This window comes from Corylus avellana, chromosome ca8 (genome assembly GCF_901000735.1).
Source record: "Corylus avellana chromosome ca8, CavTom2PMs-1.0".
NCBI lineage: Eukaryota > Viridiplantae > Streptophyta > Magnoliopsida > Fagales > Betulaceae > Corylus > Corylus avellana.
In genome coordinates this window covers 20,816,124-20,838,681 of record NC_081548.1, presented here as the reverse complement: position 1 = coordinate 20,838,681, position 22,558 = coordinate 20,816,124, and the positions used below count along the sequence as shown (strand labels likewise).

The 22,558-nt window shown below is 37.2% G+C and overlaps 2 protein-coding genes across 3 annotated transcripts; one reads left to right on the top strand and one right to left on the bottom strand.

The window, feature by feature from the left end:
• The first annotated feature begins 1,976 nt into the window (after positions 1–1,976).
• On the top strand, positions 1,977–19,573 carry LOC132190600 (rho GTPase-activating protein REN1). 2 transcript variants are annotated; one of them, XM_059605637.1, is made up of 23 exons: positions 1,977–2,068; positions 2,251–2,346; positions 2,544–2,615; positions 3,202–3,238; positions 4,044–4,120; positions 5,987–6,057; positions 6,179–6,257; positions 7,713–7,806; positions 8,452–8,571; positions 9,646–9,723; positions 11,171–11,226; positions 11,332–11,401; positions 12,775–12,859; positions 13,172–13,415; positions 14,098–14,325; positions 15,606–15,932; positions 16,175–16,224; positions 17,608–17,668; positions 17,753–17,836; positions 18,074–18,187; positions 18,262–18,431; positions 18,613–18,676; positions 18,793–19,573. In XM_059605637.1, exons 2-23 carry the CDS (start codon positions 2,317–2,319, stop codon positions 19,114–19,116), a joined length of 2,535 nt encoding a protein of 844 aa, XP_059461620.1. In that variant the 5' UTR covers positions 1,977–2,068; positions 2,251–2,316; the 3' UTR covers positions 19,117–19,573. The 2 variants fall into 2 exon arrangements, with proteins under 2 accessions (XP_059461620.1, XP_059461619.1); XM_059605636.1 differs by having other exon boundaries at positions 7,713–7,857.
• Positions 19,574–19,857: 284 nt separating this feature from the next.
• Positions 19,858–21,332, bottom strand: LOC132189972 (mitochondrial uncoupling protein 5). Its single transcript, XM_059604837.1, has one exon. It carries the CDS (start codon positions 20,964–20,966, stop codon positions 19,995–19,997), a length of 972 nt encoding a protein of 323 aa, XP_059460820.1. The 5' UTR covers positions 20,967–21,332; the 3' UTR covers positions 19,858–19,994.
• Between the last annotated feature and the right edge of the window lie 1,226 nt (positions 21,333–22,558).

The window sequence follows — 22,558 nt, the reverse complement described above, 5'->3', positions numbered from 1 at the left end:
TTTTTTAGTTTTTTTTTTTTTGGATTAAATATTTTTCAAATTTGAATTTCTAAAAAAACTATTTCAAAAATTTTACCAAACCAATTTTCCACCAAATCAATTCTCAACTTTTACCTATTTCAAAACCCAAAACTCTTCTCAAAATTTTACTAAACAGACCCAACATTGTTTTTTTTTCTCTCCCTTTATACTATTTTCAACACAAAAACGTTAATAAAAAAAAAAACAAAATATTCAAAATTATTTTTATATTCGTATGACATTACAACACTTTGTGAAATAAAAAAAAAAAAAATCATTCCAAAAAGCATTAACAAATGGACGGTGAGATTTTGCAAATTAAAAGACCAAATAAATATATAGACATTAATGGTAGCCTGCTGGGTATGAGCAATTGTCGTGGGAGACCCAGCTGGACAATCAAATTCCATTAAACTCCTGCTCCTGCTCCTGCACAGTATTATTATAACACAATCCACTCCATCAAAGTGGTGAAATAAATAATTAAAAAAAGAAAATGATCAATGTGTGGCTTTTATGTAATAATTGACTACAGCCATCACGGGCACTGATTGTTGGGGACTCGGGCTGGTAGAAAAAGCAAAAGGATTGACCACCCTCCACTTCAATATTGGGGCTCCCGTGTTTACCAAAATCAACGGGACCAATGATTTCTCCCTTTTTAAAGTTGTCCAGCAACCTCTGTCATTCGGCCACGGTTGATAGCAATTCTTTCGAGAAAAAACCGGCCACGGTTCATTATTTTGGTCGTAACGGGATAACAATCATAAGATCCATCCTAACTTGTCAGATGCTAAAACTTTCATAAAACTTTACAAGTCCTTCATTTCATCATTTAGATTTAGAGTATCTTCGTAATCGTGTTTGATAAATAAAGTTTTTAAATAAAAAAAAAAAAATCTTTTTAATTATTATTATTATTATTATTTTTTGACAAAAGCTTAATTTTAAATTTTTACAAAAAATGTGTTTTGACAATTTTTAGAGCATGTTTAAGATTAAGTTTAAAAAATAGAACGTTTAAGTAATCAAAAACATTTGTTTTGGCATTTTTGGACCCCTTAAAAACTCTTTCAATTTATTTTTACCAAATAGATATATTTATTTTAAACGAATTTTTAAGTGTTAAACGCACTTTTAAGCATTTCAAACGCATATCCAAACATGCCCTTGATCATTCTACCGTTTTATTGGTATGAACTTTTTTTATTTTGCTTTTAAAATTGATTTTAATCAATATTTACTTTCATAAGAATAATATTCGCTAATTAAATATCTAAAAATTAATCCTAAATGAAACTAAAAGACCTTTATTCAGCCTTAAAGCTTGTTTAGGATTGCAATTTTATAAACCAAGAATGTGATTTTAAACCAAATCATAAAAATCACTTTTTTAAAAATTAAATTAGAATTAAAAACAACATCACAATTTTACTAAATATTCAATTACATCCTTAAACGGCAAACGCAAAAATAGACTCTTGATTTGATCAAAAAGCAAGCCGCACAATGTCAAAGGTAGGTAATTAGTTTGACCGTTTGGATAGTCATTGCCAGGTCACCAAATCATATGGACGGCCACTGTTGATTCTTGAATTGAACCTACGGTCCAGACGATATGGGACCCAGAAATCTGTGTGCGCTAGTACGACGTGTAGACATGTCCGGGTGGTGGTAACCTAGGACCAAGCACAGGAGACGGTAACTCAAACAATAGAATACCGAGAATGCCCCTGTCCACGTTTTCCCTCCAACACGTTTGGTTTAGCGCAAGACTGCAAATTACGGATGACGTGTACAACTGCCGCATATTAGGAGGGCCCGCTCTCAATGGGCTTAGCTTGACCGTCCGGGTTTCCGTTGGGGAACAATTCTGTCTCAACGTAGCCATTGGGAAACGCAAAGAGGAAAGTCTGTTTCCACTTTTGCGCTCCCTCTCCTTCCGTTTCTCCGACCCATCCAAAACACGCTCTATTTCATTATTATTCTCTTTTCTCAACAATATATATAATACTTTTTTTTTTTTTTTTGGTTTGAATTTAATAAGGTATGTTCTCAATGCACGTATTTGGATAATAAAAAATGAATGTTAAATTTCTGTTTACGAGCTCTTTCTTTTGTGTTTACTGTTGGATGTTTGCTTGGTTTGTTTTGTTTATGTGTGTGTGTGTGTGTGTTTTATGCTTGATCTTTGAATTTTCGTTACGAGTTTGATCAATGTGGGTGCAGGGTGGTGGTGTTTGATCTAGCTTGCTGGTTTTCTGGGATGTGATTCGGTGATTTGGGAATCAGAGGATGACTACCCGAAACCCCGAATCGTCTCAGGTACGTATATACTTCGGTTTCTCTACAATGCGACTCAGAGATAGCAACGTCTTTCGCATTTTCAGACGAACGCGTACACACAGCACATGCATATATACGCGCACATGAAATTAGAATGAGGGATGTGGGTGCGTTTTGTTTTTTGTTTTGGAGGAATTTGGTGGTGAAAATTTGTTGGGTGTTGTGTTGTGTTGTAGGGAGATGGCGGTGTTCCTCCTCCTCCTCCGCCTCCTCCGCCTGGTGATCTGCGTTCTCGTAGTGGCAATACGGTAATCAACATTTTGATATGTTTTCTTGTTTTGTACTTGGCCGCTATGAGCGTGTTGTGTTGGTAGAACTTATATATCATCGTAATTTACCGTCATTATTTTTACCGTAATCTACGAGCCTTTGACCTTTGGTGCTTGATGGTCCCTTGCTTGTCTTTGGGATTTATATGTTGATATGGGTTTGAGTGAAGGTTTTGCACCAAAGTCCACTTCCGATAGTCCTTTCCGTAATGTCACTGTTACTTTTACATTACGTCTAAGATAATAATGTCTGAGACTCGGTTCAAATACGATGAACAAAAATGTAGATTTTTTATATATTTTTCTTGGTTGCAAAATCTAAGAATTATTATTCACCACGTTAACCGAAACGTTCAAGACTTTTTTGCTGGTCATGATGAACTGAGATGCAAGAGGATGGGCAATATTTTGTTTTTTTCGAAATATGGTGGGTTCCCTTTTCAAATTTTGTTAACTTCAGGTAGTCCGTTGTTTATTCTCCTGGTTCATTGAACTTTTCTTTTATGTTGAATGGTTCATCAGAAGTCCTGAAACTTATGTGTTCTGAAGTATAACTGTCTCGCAGGTTTTCAAGAGCGGGCCACTTTTTATATCATCCAAAGGTGTGTTTTACTTCACTGGTTTACATGGGTACTGATACTAAATTAACTAGTAGCAAGACATGGACTGCCTGTAAATACCTTAGGTGGTCTTATAATGAATTTTTCTAAGGTTCGACGATTCATGATTGATGATGTTGGTTTTTTTCCCCACCCTCAGAACCAGCAGCTGTATGTCTGGCTTTCCTTGTTCCTTTTATGGTTCTTAACTCTGCCATTTTCCTTCCTTTTACTTTTTTCTTTTTGGGGGAGGAGTGTCTATTTAGCTAGAACTTATCTTTGTGCCAAGTTAGTTACAATGTGTCCGTTGCACGCATGTGTTACTTGAATCATAGATTAGCCCTCAAATGAACATGTTTAGATTTTAATTATTGTTATTTTTTATCCAGATGATTTTGCCTTACCTTTTTTTTTAAAACACTTATTACCCGAAAGAGAGGATTTTTTCTAGGCTGAGGATAAGGTTTTGCTACTTCCAGAACAGGGTGACTACTGGAATAAACTGTCAACTTTCTGGGAAGTTTAAATTCTCTATTTGACACCTTTGCACTGCTGATCTACCTTAAACTACACAGATTCATTTTGTCTGAGCCCTTTTTCCCCCCTAATATGCCAGAAAAATTTTCTGAACTTAGTAGCTGCTGTTTCTCTTTCTATCTCGCTATTTATCTCTCTCTCTTCGAGTGATGTTTTGCTCTTGTTTTTACTTGACACGTATTTCTAACACTAGTGTTCTAACTCCAAAGCAGTACTGTTGTAAGGATTTTGAACTTTTCTGAAGTTGTTATTGTATAATTCTTTTATGTAGGAATTGGATGGACATCCTGGAAGAAAAGGTGGTTTATTTTAACACGTACTTCTCTGGTTTTCTTCCGAAGTGATCCAGTAAGTAGTTGTTTTGTTTCTTGTACACTGTAAATTTGTAATCTTGTGAAATCTCTTATAGCAGTTAATCTTAAATTGATGAATAATGATAAAGGAAATAGTCAACTGACTAAGCACCGTAGGGGCCGGCATTTGGGTTTCTTTTCTAACTTTGAAGATCCTTGAAGCTAACACTTACATACCATGATGATCATTTATTTGCACCCTTTCACTTTAAACCAAAATTGTTTAGTTTCAAATCTCATCACCTTTCCCTTCACTAGTACGTAGTGTTTAGAATCTTTCTATTGAAACACTAATGGGGAGTAAACATGTTTAATAAGCAGCACAATGTGCCACTGGCTATGGAGTTTGTAAGTTGTCCTTGCATGCAGAAATAAGTTGCTGCTGTCGTTGCTTCTGTCGATGGTATTGATTGGCTCTTGGATGGCCTGTGATATGAGACCTTAATCTGTTAGTCAATACTGACCATAATAGAAAGAGCCAATTTTAAATGTTTATGAATGGATGGACTTGCAAGTAATAGCAAAAAAGACCTTTTTTTTTTTTTTAGTAAGTAATTTCATCTTATTGAGGGGTGCAACCTTAGTAGATAGAAAGTATACAAGAGAATCCTCTATTCAGTACAAAAAAGAACAAAGGTTCAAAAAGATGGAAAAATTGGAGAAAAAAAAATGTGCTCTATCCATGTGTAAAGGGAGTTGAATATAATCTTTTTCAGCTCTACCATGGAAGTCGCTATCTTCAAAGCTTCGTGCATTCTGCTTTCTCCAAAAACACCACATTAAACATAAAGGAGCCAATCTCCAAATGTCCAAAATGTCACGACGCCCCACTTGACCTCCTCAACTAATCAACAACTCTCTCACCCTTTTACACATAACCCAATCAATGCCAAACTAGTTAAATAGAAAGCACCATAAATCTCTTGCTACTTCACAATGAAGAAGAAGGCGATCGATAAACTCCCCACTCTTGTAATATAACACAATGTCAATATTTTTCCTAATGTCGCCGTCTACACAAAGAATGCCACTCTCGAAGGAGCCTAACTCTCCAAATCTTCAAAGGAAATGGGAAACCCGTAAATATGGGTAACACATGATAAAACGTCTTCACTTCAAACTTGAACTTGAGCCTCTTGGAAGGGATCCAACATATTCTATCCACATCTCCTTGTCTTACTCTGAGAGAATACAACATCTCAAAGAAAACGGAGACCAACTCCACCTCCCAATAGTATGGGTCTAGTTAAAATTATATTCCAATGAATACTTCCATTTTGGAACTGCATGAGATCCGCCACCAACACGTCTTTGCACCGTGTAATACTAAACAAACCTGGATAAGATATCTTTAATGGTTGTTCCCCACACCACACATCATGCCAAAAACTAACATTTGACCCATCAGCCATCTCAATTCTAACAAATTCTGAAAATGTTTCCCACCCCCTTCTTATGTATTTCCACATGTGCACTCCAAATGGCTGTATTACCTCCTTGGAACACCAACCTCCGTTTAAACTATATATTTAGTCTGTATCACCTATCTCCACAAAGTCTCACTCTCCGTAGCATAACACCATAGCCATTTACCCAATATGGCTCGATTAAACTTAATCAAGTTTCTAACCATTTGTTGACCATGATGTGGTATAGTAGAAAATGTTGGTGTTTGGACTTATAGGCATTTAACATAGCATACTCGACTCAATTGCCTAATTTTAAGCTTAAACTTTATATTAAATCAGGTATACAAAGCAGTAGCCGAATGAAATTGACCTTTATATATGTGTCGGTTTGAATTTATAAATGTCTGTATAAAGGTTGTAGAATTTTTCATCAACTATTGTTTTACTTTCAGAGTGCTGTTCCCCAAAAGGGGGGCGAAGTGAATTTGACCCTTGGTGGTATTGACCTCAACAATTCAGGCAGGTTGGCTTTTTTAATTCCTAGTTAGATTCTTTTCAGTTTTCTGGAATTGCCACAGCTGTTACCCATTATGGAAATGGAGAAGTTTAGTGACCCTGTCGTACTTCATTTCAACAATTTATAGCGTGGAGGTCAAAGCAGATAAAAAACTCCTGACTGTGCTCTTTCCTGATGGTCGTGATGGACGAGCTTTCACACTAAAGGTCCTTCTCTCTTCATGTTTTCTTTGTCAAATAATGTCTTATCTAAATTATGATGCAGCATTCTTTCACCGTCATATTATACGTAATGCATCCATACATTTTATTGGCTTTTTAATGTACATCAATCAAAATAGATGCCCTTATGTTGACTTTTGAAACAATATTAGACTCTTCAAATAGCGTGTAGCTCAAAAGAATTGAAGTTTAAAAACAGAAAATCAGATTTTGCACTTGATAGCTGGAATGAAGAAATTCTGGCAATGCTGCTGGCCTCAACTAGCTGGAAGCTGGAGAGCTTTAAGTTGTGCTTCAGCTTCGTAGATTTCCTTTCAAAATTTGCTCAAGGATTGTAAAGGGTCAGGTCCACCTGCTTGGCTTACAGTGGGTATAGTAGTTCCATATGATGATATGGCTGAGATGAAATATTTAGTAGGTATAGACTTCAAACAGCAGTTACATGATGATTGTAGCCTAGCAAAACCTAAGAGTTCATTTATGTCATGAATTTGTGCTTTAGCATCTTAGCACTCACAATGTGCGGAAGCCAAAACTTACTATACAAGCCGAGCAAACAATGGTTTGGGATTGCATGACTTGGCTTCTTTATATATACTTATAACTAATACTTGGATAGATGTGTTTGTGTGGGAAACTCTCCTTGGATATATGTCTATATTGAACTAATACAATAAAAGCAGTCTACAAATTTCTCTTATCAACTAATCACTAACTGGACACAAACAAATTGATGATTGGATGCATAAAGGGAGAGGGATAATAAAATGAGTTACATTGCAGAGGCTAGCAGGTATGGTGTGGGTATGTAACCTTTTTTCTTTAAACGTATGGGATATCTCAAATAGGGAAAAAGTTGGATTTTAGTCAAGTTGAAGGAAGGTCTGTGATGGGCCAAAAATGGCTGGTTATGAGTTGCATAGTGGAGAATAAGGTAAACAGTAAGACAAAGATGATAGATGAGATAAAACTTGGAATCTCTCTAAGTCTTACTGGGTGTTTAACTATGTATGTACTAATTAATGGAAACTTCTAATAAATTGAGTGCAAAATCTGCTTTCAACTCTTCAAGTAATTACTAAAAGCCTTTTATTAAATTGAGAACCATAAGGTCCTAATCAAGGAAGTTGAGACCATTTTGGTTCAAAATACCTCACCAAATACGCTCCTTATCATGTGGAATCTTTGGTGGAAATCATGTTGGCTTCACAAATTTTATGAATGGCATCTTCTTCCTCAGGGAAGTTTTTCGGGCCAAAACTACAAATACAGAGGGAAAAACATGAGTCATGCATCTTAGTGATAGCTTGGTGGATCATATTTGAGTGGGAAAGACAGAAAACTTTTGGAAAACTTGACCAAGTCCAAAAAGTATGGGGTAGAAGTAAGAATCTATTCCTGATGCATGCTGACATATGACTTTTTTTATTGGTTTTACAGGCTGAAACTATGGAGGATTTATATGAGTGGAAGGCTGCACTTGAGAATGCTTTGGGGCAAGCACCAAGTGCCGCTCATGTAATGGGGCAAAATGGTATCTTCAGGAACGATCAGACTGATTCAGTTGATAATTCTTTGGATCAGTGTATGCCCTTGTTGTCATGCTGTATATCTATTTGACTTCACATGTTTTTTTTGTGTGCCTATGCTGTGCATTTTCTAAGCTGGCAGCATAGTTTTAAAAGAAGCAGTTTTTGGTATGAACATTATCAAGATGTAATCATTACCTTTGCCTTCATTGAGTCCAATGAGTCTTTGTATTCTCTATATGATTATGTTGTGAATTTGCAGATTTATTTGAGAATGTGGTAAGAAGGGCTAAATAGGAAAAATCTGATTATGATACCTGAACTTCTTCTTTGGGCAGTGGATTATATCTGCTGTAACCATTAATACAGAAAATGCTATTTGTTATTTCTACAGTATGCAAATTTTTTTTCCATGTTATTAGTTCTTTATATTCAATTCTCTGTTTAATGTTTTTTTTTTTGGGTAGTTTTTGTCAAGGGTTGATTTTTTGAGCATGATAGTTGTTGAAAATATTTCATGACTAGCATCTGGGTCTGGGTCATTGGTCATTCTATGACAGGACGTACTGGTTTGAACTTGGATGTCTTGCTTGCTATTCTTTGCTTATCACTTCATTGAGATACTTGATGTTTGCTTTACTTTTTTGTAGTGAAGGATAGACAGCCTTTCAAATCTTCAGTTATTGGACGGCCAGTTTTAGTTGCCTTGGAAGATGTTGATGGAGCTCCGTCTTTCTTGGAAAAAGCCCTCAGGTTTATAGAAGAGTATGGTGGGTCTTGCTTTTTTCATTATTGTTTAGGATCTTATTTCAGTGGTACGCTAAAATGTGACTTCTGAGAAGTAAATTACTGTCTAATCGCTTCTGAATATTAGAAATTATGTTCTTGATTCTTTTTGTAGAATTTTTATTGTATCCTGGGGAAACTCTTTAGTGTGCTTCCATTGTCAGAGCCACCTTAATTGGGAGTCTTTTGCTGCTCCACTGCCTATGGACGTGTCATTGCTGATTTTAGTACTTCGTTGTACTTACAATCTCTAGTTTTGCAGTGTAGGATAGATATAATGTGGTTCCAAATCTTCCCCATTTTTAATGGAAGATGCGATACTATGATAAAGAGTATAATTTTTAACAAACTTTTTGCAACATGTGAATATTCTGATTTATTTCCAGGCAATGCATTGATAAACATTTGATGTTGGAATTTTACAAATTATTGTTTTAGGTATGTCAGATTTTCAAACATCATTCACTTAGTTAAGTCACTATAATTGTTGTGGGAGAAATTGGTAGGAAAAACATATAGATATGTTTAAAAGGCCTATCCAAGGCTGATTGGTGGATTATGGAAGTGTTGATATATTTTTAATGTTGTATTATCCTCTAAAACCTGTTGCTGTAGTGAGCATTTTTATCTTTGGGAAAGTTCCAATCAATGTCAGGACTGTGTTACCTACCAAAGAAAATAGATGTAAGGACCCCTAAACCCTAAACCGTATAGAAATTTATGTTGGCTTAGTTTCTAAATAATTTTCTTCTCTTGTTTAATTCAGAGCTTCTTGTGCATAAATCATGCACATGTGATATTATTATTGAAGAGTAAACTGCTTCTTTTTTCCCTTATTGAGCTAACAATGGCTCGTAAGATCGAATAAGTATCACATCACACTATATTTTCACTTGCCGCATTTACCCTCATTAGTTTCTTTAGTTAAAGCTCACTTTTGGGTATTTTTTCAATTTACCAATTGCAATTCTGTAGGACCCTTCTGTTATTGGTTTGGATACAGATAGAATGTTTGTTCGTTTCCTTGTTTTATATGAATCTGATAAAAGATACAACAGGCATCAAAGTAGAAGGGATCTTGCGTCAAGCCGCCTACGTTGATGATGTTGAACATCGAGTTCGGGAATACGAGCAGGGTGAGTTTGTTTGGATATGAGTGTTCTTGACTAACTTTAATCTTATGGCCGTAATTAAATTGCATTGTATAGATTGTGTATTTTTATCTTTATGTCTTTCATGCAAGGTGATTGTCACAATTGAGATCATGAGTTTTTCTCATATCTGTTATTCTTTTGGGATGAATAATGCATACACCATGCAAATGAATTGGAAATTAGCTACACCAAGAGATGTGGGAAAATTTTACAAAAAAATATTTTCTACAGTTTATATGTTTATTATAACTAAAAATGCTAGTTAACAGAAAACATCATCAAAAAACATACCCAAAACAAGGGGAAAATGCTTTATGCTTGGACTTAGCAAAGTCAGCACCCTCCCCTCTCTTTCTCTTTCATCTCCCATTATTGCCAGAAAGCATCACTTCTTGACATAGATAGACAGGCTGACTTAGCCTTACTAGTGGTGAATCTTGCTGAGAAGTGATCAAACTAAAGGGCTTCAACCGAGTTGAGTTCGATCCTGAAACACGAACACTTCCCTATTGATTGGAAGCTTGCCGAAGTTAGATGACCCTTTCTGCCCTTAATTGATCCTATCCCAGTTTTTTCTAGGTGATCCCATGCCTGAATCTAGTTTCTCACCGTATGGCTAGTTTTCCAAACCCAATCCAATACTTCAACTCTTCTGCATCACCATCACCACCACCACAACCTCAGTCCATCTCTCCCTCTACCCCTAAAGAAAAAACAGGTCTTTTGGTTCACTGTTGTCTCCTAAACATATGACTTGTTTGGTTTATATGTTGATACTCTTGGTGGTGCACTCTTGGTGATGAATTGTCTTATGGTTTGCTGTGTGGAGAGCAAATTTGGTTGTCTCTGAATTTCTAAAATAAATTTCTCATGGTAATGGTGGGAGTGAAGTTCTATTTTTCGGTATTGCTGCATAATGGGTATGTTCATGGGGGTATTAGTGCCACCAAAATATGGACAAGAGAATGAGGGTATCTAGTAGCCATGGGTTTTTTGGTGTTTTTGGATTTCTGTGTTTTTATGTGAAGACTTTCTGTAAAAACAAACATATATGATTTGATTTTCAGGATCTCAACCAATCAGTTAAAACCAAATCATCTTTTCTTAAAAGAATTCTATTGAAAATGTTTTTGCTAAGGAAAAGTTTTACATCAAAACAAACAGTTAATTTGTAATCTTTATTTGAATTTACCCTTACAGAATAACTGCCACGTGTTATATGGATATAAGAGCTGCTTTGCTGAAAATAAGAATAAAAAAGGAAAGGAAAAAAAAAACTAGTAGTCAAGTCATAAAACCACCTTTGCTTGTGGAGCATTAGAGTTGAATCAACCCAAAAGTTGCATGAGTTTCACATTAGAGATTCTGTTCTTTTTGGTTTCAATGTTATTCCTTCGTCTGAACAGTTCTTGGGTTATGCTTTCTTTAGGAAAAATTGAGTTTTCTCCAGAGGAGGATCCACATGTTGTTGCTGATTGTGTCAAGGTATCTCTCTATATAGTCACAGCAAAATATTAATTCTTCATGTATGTTACGGCACAAATGAAAGCTAAACTTTTTTTAATCTGTTTTCTTCCATCAATTCTCCAGTATGTCCTCCGGGAGTTGCCATCATCTCCTGTCCCTGCATCTTGCTGCAATGCACTATTAGAAGCATGTCGTAAGTCTGTTAATCAACTGTTTGTTTACCATCTTTTGTTTATTCATTGCATGCTGGCCTATTTATAATTCATATACATATAGCGCTAAAATGTTAGAGAGAAGATTATTTGCAAATGTATTTAGTGAACGTAAATCGTAAGCGTTGAATGGGATGGTGGTGAGTAGAACTATCTTTTTGACACCACAAATTTGATTGAGCATTAATAAGAATTGTGCTGGAGTAGGTAACTTCACTATTTTATTACATTAGGAGCACATATTCTCAACTTTTGCTTAGAAAAGAACAATCTGAAAAATTGAATTTGTAATATATTTGGATCTTTCTCTCATGATTTTTCATAAATACTTTTCCTCATACAACTTTCTTTGTCATTTTTATGATAAAACAATTAATTGCCATGTCTTCTCCCTTTTACATTCTTCTTTCTTTTTCCATTTATCCCAATATGCACATGTTTGCAATGTTCATTTTGAGCATGGATTTAGTTCTATTGACATACATTAGTCAAACAATCTGGTTATGCTCCTTTACAATTGGATTGTGATGCTTTGAAGTTCGAAAAGGAAGAGTGCTTCAAATGAAAAGCAAAATGTCACATGGCAGTGGGCTGTCAGAAAATTGAAATCAGCCATAGGTTGGTCTATGACTTCTGCCGTGAATGATTAGATCAAGTTTAAGACGAAGCCATAAGTTATAATAGATGTCATTCTTGGCATGAAAGCAAGTTAATGAAATGTAGAAAACAATATAGGCATAGGCAGGAAAGTCTTTCCTTTTTTGATTGTGTACGTTGAAAGGGATTTCTAAAAGGAGATGACAAGGTAATTGAAAGTGAAGTGCTGAAAAAGTTCGCTGATATAGCTCAGTTTTATGTTAAATTACCACTTTTTTCAAAAGCTTAAACTCATAAGAATTGGTGAATTTATTATTTAATTAACATTTTAACATTTCCTTTCATGTGTGGGACATGAAATATTTAATTAAAATAAGGGGTAAACTGTAGGAGTTAGGGTTCGAATTCATGACCTTCGCTTTGATACCATTTTAAATCATCATTTATTCCAAAAGTAAAAACTCATAGGAAGAGGTGAATTTAATTATTTAATGAACATTTAATATAAAATGTGTTAGGTTGTACTTTATCAAGCAATTTGATTTGGCATTTGAGTATGCATTGGCCAAATTCCTCATAGTAGTTGAAAATTTAGTCTTCTGTGATTCAGTGAAAATGATTAAGGAAAAATCTCATATACTATTTATTTATTTTTATTTTTTTGTAACAATACATTTGGATGTTCTACCATGTCTGGTATTCTCTTTAAATTTTGCTTTTCTTATCTTTCAACATTGGGTTAATTTATGTTGACTAGGAACTGAACGTGGTACTAGAGTCAATGCTCTTCGTGGAGCAATATGTGATACGTTCCCAGAACCAAATCGCCTCTTATTGCAAAGGTAGTTGATACATCATATTTATTGTTATTTCCATAATTCTTGCTAATTTTTTTTGAGTATGTCCATTTATATTTTCTAAAAAAAAATTAATGAGGGCAAAATCCTCACACTCACGCACACGAACACAGTTGTGCATACACCATCACACGAGCAGATATTGAACTACTTGTATATATAATATTTTTTTATTTTTCTTTTTATCTTTCCCCATCTGAAAAATCATGCTCTCATTTCCTCTCCCTTGCATTCTTTTTTTTGGGCATTTACTTTCATTTCTTTATATTTTAATTTGTTTATTTTTCCCCCATTTAGAGTACTTGTGATGATGCAAACTGTAGCTTCTCACAAAGCTGAGAATCGAATGAGCTCCTCGGCTGTCGCTGCATGCATGGCACCCTTACTTTTGCGTCCCCTTTTAGCTGGTGACTGCGACATCGAAAATGATTTTGACGTTGGTGGTGACGGTTCTGCTCAACTTTTGCAAGCCGCTGCTGCAGCTAACCATGCTCAAGCCATTGTTATAACTTTATTAGAGGAGTATGATAAGATATTCAAGGTAAGTTCTAATGTATTCCTCATTCACAATTGCATGTGATATGGTTTCCTATTATCATTTGGTCACACACTTCACACACCCAGAAACTCATTCATATGCTGTGGTAGTATAGGCTATATGGCTTTCTTTCATATCAGATTTTTGTGCTGGTATAGGCTATATGGCTTTTCTTTCATAATGAGGTTTTTACCTGTGAATTGTCCTCTAATGATTTATGAATTTCATTGATTCATTTTCTTGATTATAGTTCTTTCAAACGTTATTTGAGGTTGTAATGAACTCCCTATGAACTCTTTCAAAAGATTGGAGGAAAAGGAGAAGGAGCAAATAACTGCCATTTTGTGAAGATGACACGTCATTTTAACAGAAAACTTCTTCTTCTTCTTCTTTTTTATTTTTCTTTCTTCATTTTCATACTATTTCAGGTACTCCACTGATGAAAATTCAGTCTCTTATCCTCCTTTTAGAACTGGAACAAGGACTTTTTGTCTTCTTTGTCCTTAATATTAACCCCTCCGAGTTTGATCTCATCTACTACCAAAAATCTTTAAACCTTAGGATTTTGCAGTGCAAGAGTAGTGAAAGGCCAGATTGGCTGTGGCTCAAATCAGATCTCATTGTAATTAATTTATACTTTTTTTTTTGTGCTTTTGAGCCCCATGAATTAGTATTGTGTTTGCAGGAAGGGTCCATGTCTCTTGAGCTATACACTGAGTCAGAAGAGAGTGGAAGTGAGAGTGAGGGGGCAACTGATGATGATGATGATGATGAATCCTATGAAGATGATGAACATGGTGATGCAACTCAGGAATCTGATGCAGGTGCAGATGAGGATTTTGAAAATGCATCAAGTGGAACCTGCAGCGAGAGTGGTGACTCTAGAGACAATGATCCTCCGTGCGATAATAAGGCTTGTCTCTGTACTTTTTTACATAAGCATCTCCCTATTCACTGATGGGAGTAAAGCAGTAATTTATTCTGTGTATTCGTAGTGCCAGACCTGAGAATGAATATTATGTGCGTTAGGTTAGATTAAAAAATGGTGGTTTTGCATTCCTACATCTAGGCGACTTTGTAGCCTATGTCTTCTGCTACGTGTTCAGCCTTATATGTTCTCCATTTCTGGTTCCTTCACATCATTTTTAGAGTCTATTTCCAGTTTTCACTTATTTTAAGTTCTCTATTGAAGTTATATCCAGCCCTTCAGATTGAGTTTAAAATTAAAAAAGATTACCAATCCTAGAAGCTAGTATTCTTTCACCCTTTTTTAAACATCATTTCTGCCATTTTTCAGATCAATCACGGTTGTATTTGATAATGGTCCGCATGGCTGTGTATTGGGGGGATATTGTACAATATATTTATTGATTTCACTGAATTTCATTATGGCCTTTGTTGGACATAATCACTTCCTTTATTCATTATTAATTGCTTCTATTACTTTTCTTTTTGGTCTTTCTGGTGTTGTCAATCAATTGTCTCATAGGTTCACCTCATTTGAATATGCTTATTACTTAATTTTTTTTGTCTCGTGTCCATCTGTTTTTTCTCCTCTTGTTATTCCTTAGGACTAGAGCCTTGGGGTTTGAAGCTGCTAGCTTTCACCTTAGGTGTACTGTAAATCCCCAGAATAGAACTCTCTTACTAGACCCTTCTTTCCCGTTTTCTTTCTTCTTTTATTTAATATCTATAATTTTAGCACAAAGTTTTGAACCTATTTGAGGAACTTTTTGTCATCTTATTGTTGAAGAAACTTTGTGCTACTGCATCACATAACCTCATTTCTAATCTTGGTTCTTTCTGTTTCACTCTCCTACCCTTTTTTTTTTTTTTTCCTTTTTGTGTATGTATGTGTGTGTGTGTGGTGGAGACCACCCACTGAGTGCGATCTTAGTTGCTGTGTTTCTTCTCCTTCTCATGTAAATTAATGGCTCACCAATTTCGTAATATACCTATGTGTGTGTATCATGTTAATGGTTGCTTTGGTAACATTCTGGACTATACTACTAGTTTGATATCTTTTATATATTACGAAAAAAAAAAAAAAAAAAAAAGATTGATATCTTTGTTTTCTATAGAGAGAGAGAGAGAGAGAGAGAGAGAGAGAGAGGCTACCCTAGTTATACTAACTACTTGAAAGGTGCCGGATTCCAGTGGTTCAAAGTTATGCTAATTAGTTGAAAGGTGCAGGATTCTGATGGTTCAAACTTGGGTGACCAATCCCCTGAAGTAGATGCTTCCATAGACAGTCAGAAGTTGTCATCAAATTCATTTGAAACTTCATTGCCTCAACATGACGTTCTACAAACTGGTCGGAGTCTTCCAAATCAAAGCAAAAATAGTTCGGTAATGCAGGTCACTGAATCTGCTGAACCACTAGGAGATGCTTCTGAAGAACCAAGTTTGGTTCCTACGTCTACAAGTCCTAGTCCAATCTCATTGATCAGAAAATCTACAACCATATCCAATGGACCTGCACGTGGTGCTAGGTTTCGCACCATGTTGGGGCGTAACTCTGTGAGTATATGCTTTCTGGATTTGTGATGCAACTTTTTGCTTTTAGGCCTTTTTTTTAGTCATGTTTCTCCAGCTAGATGTTTTAAAATTATATTTAGTCTAGAATTCGCAAGAGAGGCTTTGAGTCTCGACATTCATCATTTTTTAATTGCTCAATTGTTTTTCTATGTTTCAAACCTGCTAATGATTGTAACGAGGGTGTTTTTAGTTTATTTATTGATTTATTTTTCACATGAGTGCAGGCAAGGAAGAACCTTTCCATGGAATCCATTGATTATTCCATAGAAGAAGAGTAAGTGATGCATCTATCAGCTGTGTAAAGCAATTTTTTTCTTGTGTAAATTTCCACAAACATATATTTCCGTAGTTCTTCTTGGATCCTTTTTAGTGTCATAGTGTCACTGATGCGTTGTACCATAGGATTGACACTATAACTGTAGGCGAGTTCAATCTTTTGTAGTGCTTATTTGTTCAAGGGATAAATGTATTATGAGTTTGAGACAACACTGTAGGCAGGCTAAATTCAGGATCACTGTTTTGTGTGCATGTGTGTGGAGAGAGAGAGAGAGAGATGGTCCGTTTGGTTTAGAAGTTTCAAAATGTGCGATTTAAAAAATAGCGATTTCAAAACACATTTAATGAAAATGCAGTCAAATGTTTGGCAAAATCGTGGTTTAGCCTTTAAAATCATGTCTTTTTAAAAACATATCCCTTTACCTGTGATTTGAAAACGTTGCTTTTTCACTTTTTCGAACCTCCATTTTTTAAATACGCGCTTTCTAAAGGAACACTTTTCGCTAATTTGTTTAAAAATGCACTTTTAGCCTGCGACATCGTAAGGCCAAAAGGACTCAAAGAGAGGTTGAATTATCAAGTATCCGTAAAGCAGTTTTTCCCCCTCTCATATGAATGGTGAGCTCCACATGGACCCACATGTTATACCCATTTTTTTGTGAAGGGGAACCTAAATTTACATGAGAGAGAGAGAGAGAGAGAGAGAGAGAGAGAGAGATGTGATGTAGAACAAATATGAAGATTGAAGAAGAGAAGAAGTTTCATTTAGGAAACTTTTACTTGTCTGCTTTCTTTTTTAATAAATAGTAAAAGAGGAGGAAAAACACCATGTTTCTAAGATAATCAATAAATATTGATAGTGTCTTGGTATAATAATAATATTAGTTTATCTCCATGGTTTATTGAAGAGGGGTTTGTTCTGCGAAGTGTTGGATATTAGGTCATAGCATTTCCCTGCTTTCAATTTATCTTTCTCTTTTCCTATTTACTGAAGTTATTTTTTTCTTCAGTTCAGTTGGAGACTGCATTTTCCTTGTCTCAATGAGACATCTCTGTCTTTCCTTTTTTATATATATATTAGCACATTGTAAATAGTTAGATCCGTCTGTACAGTATTTATCATAAATGTATTTTGATCAAGATGTTACATGATTTCAATATCAAGTTTATGTAGCTTTCTGAAGGCTTTAATGATCACTACAAGATTGTGACCATTTGCCTTTGGCATTTAGGATGGAATGATTATGACATATAATCGTAAATAATCAATAGAAGATTTTGATCCTGTGTAGGAACTTGTATTTTTTATAGTGATGGTGGTTCTTAATTTACTTGAATTTTATACGCATCTAACTTTCTTTTTCATTTGATTCATATGTAGAGTTGAAATCCAGAGGCTTGAGTCAACTAAAACTGAATTGGAAAACAGAATTGCAAGAGAGGTAGAGACTTCAAATATTTCTCTTTTAAGATATCCTTGTATTGTTTGGGGAAATTTTCATGTGGATTAATTTTTCCCTTTGCAGGGTAAAGGGAATGCAATTCTGCAAGCCAGTCTGCAAAGACGAAAGAAGGCCTTGCGTGAGCGTCGTCTAGCTCTTGAGCAAGATGTAATCTCCATATTTGGGAATGCTTTTTTTTCTCCTTATTTTTCCCAAAAGAGCATATATATATATTTTGTGGCAGTCAATGTAAATGTTTTCAATGCTTCTTTACTCGCTCTTTTTGATGTGCCGCTTTCAATTGAGTATCATTCATCAATTAGTTGCACTCAGTAAGGTCTTTGGTAGTCCACTAACCTTGATGAGGAAGGTCAATTGTGATAATATTTTTAACTGTACCTATAGGTTGCAAGACTACAGGAACAGTTGCAAAAGGAAAGAGACTTGAGGACAGCTCTTGAAGCAGGAATGCAGACTTCTCAGGTGCCGTCACGTGTTTTAGCCACTATAGATGAAAAGGTTAGCCTACCTCATTGTTAATTCGTATGCCATAATTAGTTTTGATCAATTTTTAACTTGAAAATGTGCCAAAGACAAGGGTAGAGCTTGAGGAAATAGCTCAGGCAGAGGCGTATGTCATCAATTTGAAGAAGAATGTTGATGATCTTGAATCGCAGCTGAATCAACAATGTGAACATAACTATGGTCCTATGCATGCTTCAATCAATCATACCCAACAAACTCCAAATAATCAAGCAAAACGGTAAGATTTTCTTTTACATAGTTCATCAATGGGTATCAAAAAATTTCACCCCCTGATCTTAACTTGACTCTACACAAGCCCCGTTGGTGCTTTGAAGAAAATAAAATGTGGGCACGGTAGTGAGCTTTTAGTAATTAGTTTGATTGCTCATTCTTTTCATTTCTCGGAAATTTGGGTACAGGAAAGATAAACAGAAGGATACTGAAGCCACTGCCACTTCACTTCTTGAAACGTCGAGAAGTAAGGTAAATCCAGCATTTTGAGATAATTTCTTGAACAATATGAGAAGGCAGTGGTTTTTGCTGTTGTTATCATTATGAGATGATGATAACTATAACTTTTTTACCTGTGTGCTCGTCAGGGACCAAATTCAACTACTTTTGCACTGTCAAAGTTGACAACCCGATTGAACTTTCTGAAGGAAAGGCGCAGCCAACTAGCAAATGAACTCCAGGATATGGATAGAGGCCAAGGATCAGCTCAACCTGTCCAAAACCTGGAGAAAGGTAGAGGATCGGAATCCCGCCAATCACTCCAAAACCTGGACAAGGTTCAAAGAATCGAAGTTCAATCTGTCCAAAACCCAGACATAGGTGAACAAGGGGATTATTGTACATTACCTATGAACTTTGGAGTAGGGAGTAAAGGCCAATCATATGCAAATCCAGAAAAATTCAGGAAATGAGATAGTCAACCGCTGCTAAAGGCCAATATCCCCATAGCCTGAAGAGGGGAAGATCAGAAAGCCGTCTGTCTCAAAATGCAGAAGAGGTCAATGCTTAGAAGAGTGCCAATCTTTTCTTCCTCCAAAGACAAATTTTAGATGATATCAGGTCTTATATGATCACTTGAGTGATTGTTTTGTGCGTTTGATGTTGCTTTTATCATCGACAATACGGTTCGTAGAGAGCTTTGAAAGATGATGAAACTTGCTGTATAGAATTGGCATAAGGTTGACTTTGATGCCAATATCAAGCTCAAGTCCCTACACCCCACCCACCTACCCACGCAACCCTTACAATGTACAGATCATCCATCTCCTTCTTGATTTCTGAATTTTGCTGGTTCAAAAACAAAGCAGGGTTTTATATCAATGGACTCTGTTGTATTGGTAAATACAATATTAATCTTATTGGAGTTGCTTGGCCTAATCTTGTTATATATGATCAAGAAGATCCAGTTCAAACCTCCACTTTGTGGGTTTTTCTTTTTTTCTTCTTCAGAAAGATTGTCTCAATTTAATTGTCTGTATAAGTATGACTTCAATCAAACTGTATTTAATTGTCTCAATTAAGTTCACAAAACTTGTATTTAATTTTAATGCTAAACATGGAAATCTCCCTCCACAACACGCTAACAAATTTGCAAAAACAACCTCAATTAAGGACAGGAGCCAGAATTAAGAATTGTAAAACTCTAATAAAACTTCATTAAAAATATAGATTTCATGGTAATTTATTCCTTCTAAGAACCTCTGACTCTGAGCTACAAAATTTTGGGAATAGTAATCAGTGATTTAAAAAAATAACCCAGAAATCGATGTTAATAATATCGTCGTCAACATCAGAAGTCCTTCAGAATCTTCCTGACTTGCTCGAGCGTAACGAACAGGACGACAGTGAAAGGTCCCTGCCTAGACACTGTCGGAATGAAGCCCTTGTACAGAGCCATGGGTCCCTCAGCCCTCACCGTCTTTATAGCGCAGTCCAGGGCCCCACTGTACGGCGCGGCACGCCCCGGCTCCACCTTCATCGTCATCACCCTCGTCTTTATAACGTCCACCGGGTTCGACGCAACGGCCGCCACGAACCCCGCCGCGAAACTCGCCATCACGTGGGTTGCAAGGCCGTCGTTCATCAGGTGCCTCTCCAGGATCATCTCCTTGAACTCGTCGTACGACGCCAGCTGTGACGCCGTCACGATCATGGCTCGGTTCACCGTCAGAGCAGAGCCGCGCCACAGGCTCGCCACGCCCTCCTGCCTCGCCATGCGCGCGATCGCGTCGATCACGCTCTTGTAGTTGCGCCGCTGAGCCGCCGGGAGGCGCCCGTCGGCCTGCATTCGGACCATGGCCACGTCGGCGGGGTTTCCCACCGCCGCGCCCACCGCGCCGGCTATCAAGCCGGCGGCTATCTTCTTCGTCAGCGGCATGTGGGCCGTGTCCGGGTCAGTCCACTCGTGCTTGAGCACGTCGTAAAGCCCCATGCGCGTGGTGGAATAAAGCGTCTGGCGGAGCATGGTGGCGGATACGCCAGAGAACAATGCGGCGACGCCTTCCGTCTGGAGGATGCGCGCGCCGACAGAGATGGGTCCCCCCAGACGAATCGGCGGGGCCGGCTGTCCCGTTGGGACGTGGAGAGTGGTGGTCCCCCCAGTGGCGAAAGCTGGGCGGAGATTGTGGATGGGCTGTGGGGCGGGCGCGTGGATTTTCTCCCCCTGGAGTTGCATTCGGACTTTGATGAGATCAAGAGGGTGAGTGGAACAGCCTGCAACGATGGAAGCAATGCCGCCTTCGGCGAAACCCTTGAGACCCATCTTTTCCTTTTTCTTTCTTTCTTTCTTTGAAGGTTTATACAAAACAATGAAGGTTTTGCTTTGGGCAAGAAAGACGAAAAAGGAAAGAAGAAGGTTAAGACCAGAAGGAGGCGCGGTTCATCTCACTGGAAACGAGTAGATGGGAGTGGAGGCGGAAGGCTATGGAGGAGGAGTGGGGGACGCAAAGCCTCTGAGACATATAATAAGCGCTGTCAAATGCGAGTAAAGAAGAAAGGGTTTTTGTGGTTCTTGAGGAGATTTGGAGGAGAGAATATATAGTGGTGTTGGGGGGAGCCCAGAAGGGAAGAGGAAAGCCTGGGGAGAGTGGGAGAACGCGGCGCAAGCTGGGTCTTGGAAGTGAAGGGGACGCGGTTGGTGCTTGGTGGTGGGTCCCCAGAGTTTGATGACCGTTGGATGGGATGCTCTAATTGTTGCGATTTGCGAATACTTTGAAGAATGATTTGGTCCCAGTCGGCTTGACTTTGAAGTGATGTAATGAAGACTTGTTTGCCCAAGACTCATTCATCCCACATTGTAGGAGATAGTCTTAAAAATAATCTCTCTTTTGGTCCAAGACCGTCGACAAAATAAACTATAAAAAAAATTCACTAAACCTATTATCATTTTTAAGCACTAAAACATAAGTGTTAAGCAACCAAAATATGAGAAATTATCATTTATTTAACCCTTCAAGCTCACATACCTCTAACTAAGCTTTGATATGTGATATTTAACCCATTCCAACAACCATTTTATTGCATTTTGCACCATCCATGTAGTGGCGGATCTAAGAATTCAGATTAAGAGGGACAAAAGAAGAGTGGGGACGGGAGAAGGAGTAGTAGGGGCTAGGGTCAGACAAAACTAAAAAAAATATCCTTAGAAAAAAAAAAATATATTCAAAAAAATTTGGAGAGGCAATCGCCCCTGTCCGCCCCCCTTTGTATCTGCCATTGTATCCAAGATCTATTAAATTTTGACGTTAAAAGAGAAAAAGTTGTCAACGTAATTTTTTTTTTTTTTTTTTTTTTTTTAATATTGGGGTGGCCAAACCTCTCGACGTCCATTAAGGTGATTTTGCCCCTAGGAACGGGGTGGGTCGTTTGGAAAGAAAGTAACAAGAGAAGAGGAGGACACAAGTGTGGGAAAATGACTTATGCCTCTTAATTAAAATGGGCCCAATCAAATGCACAAAACTAGTGAAAATGCATTGTGGAAAATGTGTACACAAAAATCAAACACAGCCTAAGAGTCATTATTTGCTACTTGATGCGAAAATGCGACAATGTCACGCTTCTCCATAAGGTTCTTTGATGTTCCTCTAAATGGGAAATGAATGTTAGAAATTAGGGGAGGAAAAATGAGTGGAGCATCTTTAGGGCCGGCAATTTTGACACGATCCGCGAACCCGACACTAACACGACACAAAAAAACAGGTATTGGGTTTGGGTTAATCGGGTTCGGGTCATAATCGGGTCTACCCGATTAAGACCCGAAAATTTTGTGTCTGACGGGTCGACCCGTTAGACACGTTACTGTGCGGGTCTGGCGGGTCGACCCGCTAGACCCGCACAGTATCCGGGGCTGGCGGG